At 47.8% G+C, this 9,518-nt stretch overlaps 1 protein-coding gene across 3 annotated transcripts in view; it reads right to left on the reverse strand.

Annotated features, from left to right (window-relative positions):
• The window catches only part of CD6 (CD6 molecule), a 49,102-nt gene extending 43,928 nt beyond the window's left edge, over positions 1–5,174 (reverse strand). For all 3 annotated transcript variants that reach the window (XM_025356165.1, XM_025356167.1, XM_025356164.1), the window contains exon 1: positions 4,903–5,174. In XM_025356165.1, the coding sequence (XP_025211950.1) occupies positions 4,903–4,951 (49 nt within the window). In that variant the 5' untranslated portion in view covers positions 4,952–5,174. The remainder of the gene's footprint in view (positions 1–4,902) is intronic.
• Between the last annotated feature and the right edge of the window lie 4,344 nt (positions 5,175–9,518).

Genomic DNA, 9,518 nt, shown 5'->3' on the forward strand with positions numbered 1-9,518 from the left:
AGCAACACAGGGGAACCGTATCTTATGTTTTGGAAAACAACAAAAACGCCGACCTCAGCTCAGTCCACTGAGATGGAAAACTTCAACCTGCTTGGCGTAACCCAAGTTACCTGCAATGGCGACATTGTTTTCTCCTTAGTCACTGGCTTTTAAACCCAGGAAGATTAGAATTTAGAAAATAGAGATGATTAAATAAACAAACACTCATAGTATGTATCCATGGGTGTTAAATGTAAGTTCGGTCAAGTTCCGTGAGTTGTTGTATAAAATCCTGTATTTGTGATATTTAAAAACATTTGGCCATTGAGTTCCTCAGGAATGTGAGCAGGTAATTGACTTCGGTTCAATTTTGAAGCAGAAAATTTAAGAGAATTCGACAATGTCTGTAAACATTAGAATATTTAAGAGAAGTTGATGTTCGCTTTAATAACTCAGAAACAGAAAGTCAAACACCACGTTCTCACTTATAAGTAGGAGCCAAACAACGTGTACTCACGGACGTACAGAATGGAGTGACAGACATCAGAGTCTCCAAAAGGTGGGAGGGTGGGAGGGGAGTGAGGAATTAAAATTACTTATTGGGTACAATGTACCATATTCCAGTGCTGGGTACACTCCAGTCCCAGACTTCACCACTACATAATATAGCCATGTAACAAAACTGCACTTCTACCCCCATATCTATACAAATTTAAAAAATAACTTAATATTCACTTCGCTTATGCTAGCTTTTTAGTTCTGAAAGCGTTTTCTAAAATTCTTGGGAACATTTTGTTTCTTGCTCTATAAAATATGGAATTCATTGTATTTGTAAATGTGGTTTAGAATATCAAAGGCAGTGCTATCCAATATAAACATAATGCAAGTAACGTATGTAATTTTAAATATTCCAGGACAACCCTCCTCCTGCTTTTTTTATTGAGACAGGGTCTCCTTCATCGACCAGACTGGAGTGCAGTGGCACAGTAATGGCTCATTGTAGCCTCAAACTCCCGGGCTCAAACCATCCTCCCACCTCAGCCTCCCGAGTAGCTGGGACTACAGGCTTGCACCACCACTCCCAGGGTAATTTTTGTGTTTTTTGGAAATATGGGGTTTTACCATGTTTCCCCAGATGGTCTTGAGCTCCTGGGTTCAAGTGATCTTCCTGCCTTGGCCTCCCAAAGTGCTAGGATTATAGGCGTGAACTACCACACCAGACCAGGAATCCCATTTTTAAAAAGTAAAAACGAATATGTAAACTTAATTGTGATAATAAAATTCATTTAGCCCATCATATCAAAAATATTATCATTTCGACATATAAATCACATAAAATTTGTTGAAATATTTTACATTCCTTCTTGAAACTCATCTTCAAAACCTGTTGTATATTTTACACTTCGCACATCTCAATTTGGACTCTCACATTTTAAATGCGTGATTGTAGTGGCTACCCTATGGAACAGCACAGAACTAAGGGAGTTTGATTAGCTACGTTTGTGAGGGTATTTATTATTTAAGGATGTTAGGTCTGTTCAACTTCATTTGCTCAAATATTAAAGGCCCATTGAAAATCATCGATCAAAATAACAGGGCTTATAAAATAAAATATGATTAGTATGTTGAACTCACAAGTTAAGAAAAAAGTTCTTAAAAAATTGTTAATTAAAGAATTACTATTTTTTTTTAAAAGTAGCCACAAACAGCCCTCGAGGACCTCGCCAGCCAGAGCGCAGATGGAGTTAGAGTCACGGAACTCAGCACTGCCCTGGCGGGAAAGGCCTGGGTCTTTGTTACTGCGTCATAGTGTCAGATCTGGCCAAAAGCTTTCTTGTAGATTGTCTGAACAAAGCACCCCCCTTCCACTGATGAGAAAACACGGCTGGCGAAGAAAAGCAGCACAGTCACATGGTGAATTAGAGGCAGGACCAGGGCAGAACCTGGGGTCTCATGATGCCACCCCAACCTCCCCTGTCAAGGGCTTCTAATTCATTCTCTCTGTTCCTTCATCCTGAGTTGTCTGATAAGGAAACGGCAGAGAACTGGAGGCTTGCATCTCTAAGCAACAGAAACCAACAACACAAACCAAGTCCAGGCCCAGAACCCGGGCCGCCTGGGCAGGGGCCCAGAAGATAGGGCCTCCTGCTAGGGTTAGAAAGGGAAGAAGGAGGCTGGGCACGGTGGCTCACGCCTGTAATCCCAGCACTTTGGGAGGCTGAGGTGGGCGGCTCACGAGGTCGGGAGATTGAGACCATCCTGGCCAGCATGGTAAAGTCCTCTGCTAAAAATACAAAAATTAGCTGGGCATGGTGGCGTGTGCCTGCCATCCCAGCTACTCCGGATGCTGAGGCAGGAGAATCACTTGAACTCGGGAGGCGGAGGTTGCAGTAAGCCGAGATCGGGTCACTGCACTCCAGCCTGGCAACAGAGCAAGACTCTGTCAAAAAAAAAGAAAAGAAAAGAAAAAGAAGAAGAAGAAGGAGAGGGGAGGTCTGCCCGAGCACAGCAAGTCCTCAGCCAGGTCTGCCAGTGCAAAGGAGGGCAGGATTCCACCTGCCTGTGGTCCCAGGGCAGAGCCAGGGAGCCCCACCCCAAAATAGTTCTTGGGGTAAAGGCCTGGAATTTCCATGTGCACTTCATTCTCTCAGCTCCCTTTCCTCCCTCTTTGCCATCATTTTTCTTTCTCCTTCTTTTTCTCCTTGGAGGTCCTAGTCTCCTTTCCCCAATATGTTAGGCCGAACACAAACTCCCACAAGCAGATGTGGGTCAACCTTGCCCTCTGAGGTTGGGTTCTGCTAGGGTTTGGGCCTGCTGAGCCAGACACGGAGGAAGAAAAGCTGAGGCAGGCCTGGGGTGCAGCAGCTCAGTGTCCCTTGCATCAGCCCTGGAGAGAGACAAGGGGGCTGCTTGAAGGTGCCGTCTTCCTCCTGCCTGGAGAGGCCATATTTTTCAGCAGTAGGACATACACCTCTAGCAACCCTCGGGAGAGTTGACAGAAGCCGCGTTTAATGCTCTGAAATCACAGAGTGAGGAAATTATTCCCTGCCCACGGAGTTTTCAGTCCTTCTGCAAAGTCAAGAAGAAAATAGCTACTAGAGCCAGGAGGCCATCTCCTCTGCCCTCCCTCGTCACCCCTTTCACAGAGAGGACGAGCTCTGGGTCTTCACGATCTTATCACTTTTTGCCAAAGCGTAATAGAAATTGGGTTTTGCCACCATTTGTTTTTATGTTTCTCTTTACCTTTCACCTATGGCAAGTGATATTGATTTTCCACTTATAACAGTGATGTAAAGTTTCCTTTCAAAACTGAGCTTGCATTGATAACAACAAGTGAGTCAAGTAAATATCAACACAGTTTCAAAAACATAAAGTGGATGACAGTACTGGGAAGGAGCAGGTCGGGCGAGAGCTGCCAGGGCGGGACACACTGAACGAAGGAGCTTGGAGGCTCCAGGACTACTTTGCTTGACCTCCCTGAGCTCTGCCCAGCTCTCTGGGTTCCCGCCTCTCCTGTGGGCACCATTCAAAGCCAGTTCTCCTGGCTGGCTGCTGGGCCAGCTGCCACGGCTCGGACGCCAAGGGCACCAATGCCTAGCTCAGCCCCTGGCCCTCATTCCCACTGGGAAGCTGAGAAGGAGCTGGTCTGAAGCCCTGGGTCAAGGAAGATCTTTTGGACCCGACTTTACTCCGGAGCCTGTGGCTGGGCTTCATGGGGAAGAGGAAAGGGGGCCGCTTTCGGACAGTCTGTTTCCGCTCAGGGGCAGAAGGCAGCCGAAATTCCAGAGCTGCTGCTCTGGAAAGTCCTGGTAGAGTTAGCAGGGCAAAGCTACGCGCACAGAGCCGAAGGCACACAAACTCCAGCTCCCAGAGCCGAATGGCTTTGCCTGAACCAGTATGAGGCCACGGGCTTGGAACACAGGAGATCGAGGCAAGGGAGAGGAGATCAAGGCAGAGAGGAGGGCACCCGCTGCCCAGAGTCTCCTAACATATACCCAGTCCTCCAAGCCAGCTCGATGCCCCCTCCTGACTGGGTCTTCCTGGGTCTCCCCCATCACAAAATGAAAGCACCTGGCCCCCTGGCTGCAGGGTGGACCCAGATTCCCCTGGCCCAGAATTCTGTTTCCACACCGGTCTCCCAAACCCCAAAATGTGAGAGCTCAATGGGGTCAGGACCTCTTACATCTCCAGGCCCCTGCCCAGCTCCGGCCAGCTTGGACCCTGCGTTCAACAGGGGCCAGCAAGTATCTGGGGAGCACAGTCCAGTGCCCCAAACCTTCTGGTCATCTGATTCCCTGGCCCGGGTGGCCAGGTGCCTTGTCACTTGGGGACAGCTTGAGACGTGGGGGTGGCCTTCATGCTCACTTATGCCCTAGACGACCCCAACTGGTTGTGCCGAAGCCATGAGCGCCTGGCTGTCTGGAGCTCTCCCTGGCTTCCCTGAGTCCTGTTTCGGGGGCTGCTGTCCTGTGATTGGCCTAAGCCTGCCGGACCCCAGGCCTCAACTTCAGCATGGAAAGTGCCACCGTCAATGGTCCTGCCTCTCTGGAAGGTGAATGGTTCCTTCTTAAGAGTTGGCAAGACATAGGAAATGGGGGAGTTCCTGAGCTTAAGGGTGGGAGGGGCACCTCCCTCCTCACACCCTGGGGACCCGTTGGTAAGGCACAAAGCGTGCTTCCCACATTCTGTCACTCCAGGAGGCTTCTCAGGATGGGCGCCTTGCCCAGGCACAGCCCCATCCCCTTGAGGGGCTCCTGTGTCCTATCCTAGCCCCAGATGCTGGAGCTCCCTGGTACCTGAGTATAGTCTTGGCTAAAAGATCCCAGAAAGGTGACCACAGGCAAACAAACCAGAAAGGGGACTGAGAGGGCTGGATCTGGCTCCTCCAGCACTAGTGGCAGGAGATGAGGGAAGGGGGCCTACCTGAGAGGGCTGCTGTCAGCAATCCAGCGATCCCGAAGAAGAGCCACATGTCTGGAGCTGTCTCTGGCTGCTACACGTGGCTGCCTGTGGGAAGCACCATTTTGGGGCCGGGAGGTGGACACGGCCGTTGTGCGCCCCTGGTGCAGGTCTGCTCTGCCCTTCGCTGTTCCTGTTCCTGTGTCTCTCTGCTCTCTCCCCTCCGACACGCATGCGATCAAACCCAACCTGTGAGTGTCTCACGCCTCCCTGTTCTGCTTGTGGTTTTGGTCTGCAGGAAGCTGGGCTGCTGTTACAGGGGCTGGTGGGGAGAGCCCCAGCTGCCGGTGCTGGGAGCCCACCCATCCAGGCTGCACCCCAAGAGTCACAAGCATGCACACGCATCCATGCAGACACACTTCCCCGAGGGTCTTCTAAGAAGGCAAGTGGAGGGGCCATGCCTCATTTCTGGTGGCCCAGAAGAAAAAATTGATAATGTAGTAGCTGCTCAATCAGTACCTATTGGAAGAGGGAGGGAATGACCCTGTCATTCTGGGTCCTGTCATTGCCTGTCCCGGTCTGCGCGATTTGGCTCTCATGGATTAAATCCTGAGTTTTATCTTAACCTTAGAGGCAATGGTGGTTGGGAAGGAGGGTGTGGTCTTAATGCACTTCTGGAGATAAGAGCCTAAGTCTCCCCTCAGAGAAACATAAATTGGGAAGGGCCTGAGAGATGACCATCCCACAAGTCCTTCTACAGGGAAGGGTGCCAAGGCCCTGTGGGAGCCGCCCCCTCAGATGGCACAGTGGGGCCAGCTATCCCATCTCCAGGTACCAGACTGGGCATGCCTCTGTGGGAGTCAGGCATGGGAGCTGGGTCTACAAGGCTGAGCAGGCTTTTGATAAGCAGCAATGGTGGGAGGCCTCTGGGCCAGAAGGAACAGCAGGAGTGAAGGGCTGGAGGAAGGAAGCCCAGGGCTGCTGAGAAACCCCAAGTTGCCCCATTGCAGTGCAGCAGACTGACGCTATAGGAAGAAGGCAGGGACCAAGCGTGTTTAATTCACCACGGTACTCCCTGTGGAGCATACGGTAGGAGGCGAATAAATGTTTCTTGAATGAAAAAAGGAATAGATAATTCGGTTGTCCAAGCAGGACCCTGGAAGTGGTCAAATCCAGAAGAGGTTTGGTTCCAAATCCTGGCCCTGCCCCAGTTGGTCGCATCCCAGGTCCACTTCTCCTGGCCCTCCACTTCCTGCATCCTTGCTTGTCTTCATTTCTCCAACATGTGGAATGGGGAGGGGTCCTCCTCCATTGGGTTCGGTCCTAAAGGTGGGTGTATGCATTTGATGCGGCAAGTATTGGAGCCACGGGGAGCCAGGTGCCCCCAGAGTTAGACTCCGCCCAGTCCTGCCCCAGTGCTGGCACCTGCTGCCACTGCCCTCTGGTGGAAGTCACTGACAGCACAGGTTTGCATGGGTGCCTCAAGCTCCCAGATGCAATTCCATTCATTTACAGAGACTTGGTGTGCAGAACTCTGGACAGGACTCTGTGGAAGCGAAAGAGAGGAAACCATATTCCTGCCCTCAAGGAGCATGGAGTTCACACACACGTGACCAAACCACAGGCCAGGGTAGGACACACATAATGTGAGGTCTCCTGGTCCTAAGAGAAACCCGTTTGAAATGGGGCCGGGAAGGATGGCTAGACTCCATTTCTGACAATATGGTAGACAGCAGATGCTGAAGAATTCCTGTAATACAAAACACCACAAAAATATTGTAAACCATCTTTTAAAATGTGTAGCTGAGGTGGTGAGAAATGAAGAAAATCATCAGAGATCAAAAACGACAATAAGTCTGGGCAACATGGTGAAACTCTCTCTCTGCAAAAGGTGCAAAACATTAGCCAGGTGTGGTGGCGCACACCTGTGGTCTCAGCTACTTAGGAGGCTGAGGTGGGAGGATCGCTTGAGCCCAGGAGGTCAAGGCTGCAATGAGCCAAGATTGTGCCGCTGCACTCCAGCTTGGTCAACAGAGTGAAACCCTGTATATGTTAATATATAAAGACAACAGGGTTGGTCGCGGTGGCTCACGCCTGTAATCCCAGTACATTGGGAGGCTGAGGCAGGCGGATCACGAGGTCAGGAGATTGAGACCATCCTGGCTAACACGGTGAAATCCCCATCTCTACTAAAAATACCAAAAATTAGCCAGGCATGGTGGCAGGTTCCTGTAGTCCCAGCTACTTGGGAGGCTGAGGCAGGAGAATGGCGTGAACCCGGGAAGTGGAGCTTGCAGTGAGCTGAGATCGAGCCACTGCACTCCAGTCTGGGCTACAGAGCGAGACTCCATCTCAAAAAAAAAAAAAAAAATTAAAATAAATAAATAAATAAATACAACAAAAATCCAAAGAGATCACAGCCAGCAGAGAAGTAGCTGTTGATCCAGTTGACCAAGAGCTTCAGTCTTATGAACATGGACAAAAGTTAAAGCTGAAAAACAAAATCGAGTGAACAACAAAATCCAAAATCTCTGCCTTAAACAAAGGTCACTGAAATACAACATCCACAGTGAAGAACTCGGAGAGAAAAATTCCTTAAAGCGAGCTGACACAGAGCTTGCCCAACTCAGCATGGACTCTGAGTGGGAGAAAAATGTCAACCCTGAATGCCCCTCACCACAAGTCTACCCACTGATAGACCTGGAGGTGAAACTCATGGTGCCTGTGTGGCAAAAACAACCACAGAAAAAGTAAACAAAAGATTACATAAGAATTTAAAGTGAAGTAAACAATAGCTTCTTAGACACTTGGCAGAAACAAATGGTGAAAATCCTGTCTGGAGTAACTCATCCTATATTCATGACTCAAAGAAGTCCCACAGAGAAACTTCCATGGAACATGAGTTCACATGTTTGTAAAACAGAAAAATCGTAAAACACAGTACACAAGGTGCTTTAGGTGATAGGGGCACCAAGCAATTAACTAAAAATGCAGACCTTCAAACACATCTTAGATGTTGGAATTATGGTATATATAATGTAGAATCAGGATGTTTCATATGCTTCAAGAATTAAAAGTTGGTAATCGAAAGTATAGATAAGGAACAAGAGACTATTAAAAGTGACTAGGAAGATTGAGGGAAAAAAAGCAAGCAGTTATGTGAGAACATAATTTTTGAAAATAGAAGCCCAGTATACAGAGTAAACAGTAAATTAAGGCCCAGCACTTTGGGAGGCCGAGGCAGGCTGATGACTTGAGGCCAGGAGTTCAAGACAAGCCTGGCCAACACAGTGAAACCCCATCTCTACTAAAAATACAAAAATTAGGCAGGCGGGGTGGCACATGCCTGTAATCCCAGCTACTCGGGAGGCTGTGGCACAAGAATTGCTTGAATCTAGAAGGCAGAGATTGCAGTGAGCCGAGAATGTGTGACTGCACTCCAGCCTGGGTGAGGGAGTGAGACTCTGTCTCAAATAAATAAATAAATACATACATAAAAATAAACAGCAGATTAATATGGCTGAAGAGACAACTACTGGGGTGAACAATAGATTTGAAGAATTTACCCAGGATGAAGCACAGGAGAACAAAGTGACGGAAAATATGAAAGGGCTAAGAGATATAGACAAGGAACAAGGATTTAAATATCTAATTAGAGATCTAGAAGAAAATGGAAAATTTCTAGAATTGATGAAAGACACAGTCCTCAGATTCTGGAAGCTCCCCCAACCCAAGCATGATAAATAAAAAGAAATCTACACCAAACACTTTTGGTAGCAAAACTGCTGATCACTAGACAGAAGATGGATGAACTATGAAGTAGATGGGCAGCTAATATCTCAATACCAACAATTAAAGCCAGAAGGCAATGGAACAACATCTCAAAGTACTAATAAAAAATAACTGTCAACCCTGACTATCTTTCAGGTATAAGGTTTAAAAGACACATTTTCAGATGAAAACTGGAGACATTTATAGCTAACAGACTCTCACCTAAGGGAATTCTAAAGGACGTTCTTCAAAAACAAGAAAAATAATCTCAGAAGAAAAGGTCTTGGATTCAAGTAAGAATGGTGAGCAAAGAAATATGTAAACACAGAAGTGGATTAAATAAGCACTGATTGCATAAAATAATTACAAAAATGTCCAATTTGTGGAGTTAGAGAAAAAATTAAATCGGCTGAACTCGGTGGCTCATGCCTGTAATCCCAGCACTTTGGGAGGCTGAAGTGGTTGGATCACTTGAGCTCATGAGTTTGAGAACAGCTTGGCCAACATGGCTAAACCCTGTCTCTACTAAAAATACAAAAATTAGCCAAGCATGGTGGCTCGTGCCTGTAGTCCCAGCTACTCAGGAGGCTGAGGCAAGAGAATCGCTTGAATCTGGGAGGTGGTGGTTGCAGCGAGCTGAGACGGTGCCACTGCACTCCAGTCTGAGTGACAGAGCAAGACTCTGTCCCCCCCGCCCCCCCCAAAAAAAAGAAAGAGAAAAAGAAAAAAGAAAAAAATGAGATAAAACTAAAGAACCATAAAACAATAACAAATTGGTGAGGAGTGATCACAGTGGGAAAGGTCTATTATTTGGTGGGAGGGCAAAATATTGACTAGCGTTTGAGCTTTTTCAATTAAACATGCATGTT

Source organism: Theropithecus gelada, chromosome 14 (assembly GCF_003255815.1).
Source record: "Theropithecus gelada isolate Dixy chromosome 14, Tgel_1.0, whole genome shotgun sequence".
In the NCBI taxonomy this organism is placed as follows: domain Eukaryota; kingdom Metazoa; phylum Chordata; class Mammalia; order Primates; family Cercopithecidae; genus Theropithecus; species Theropithecus gelada.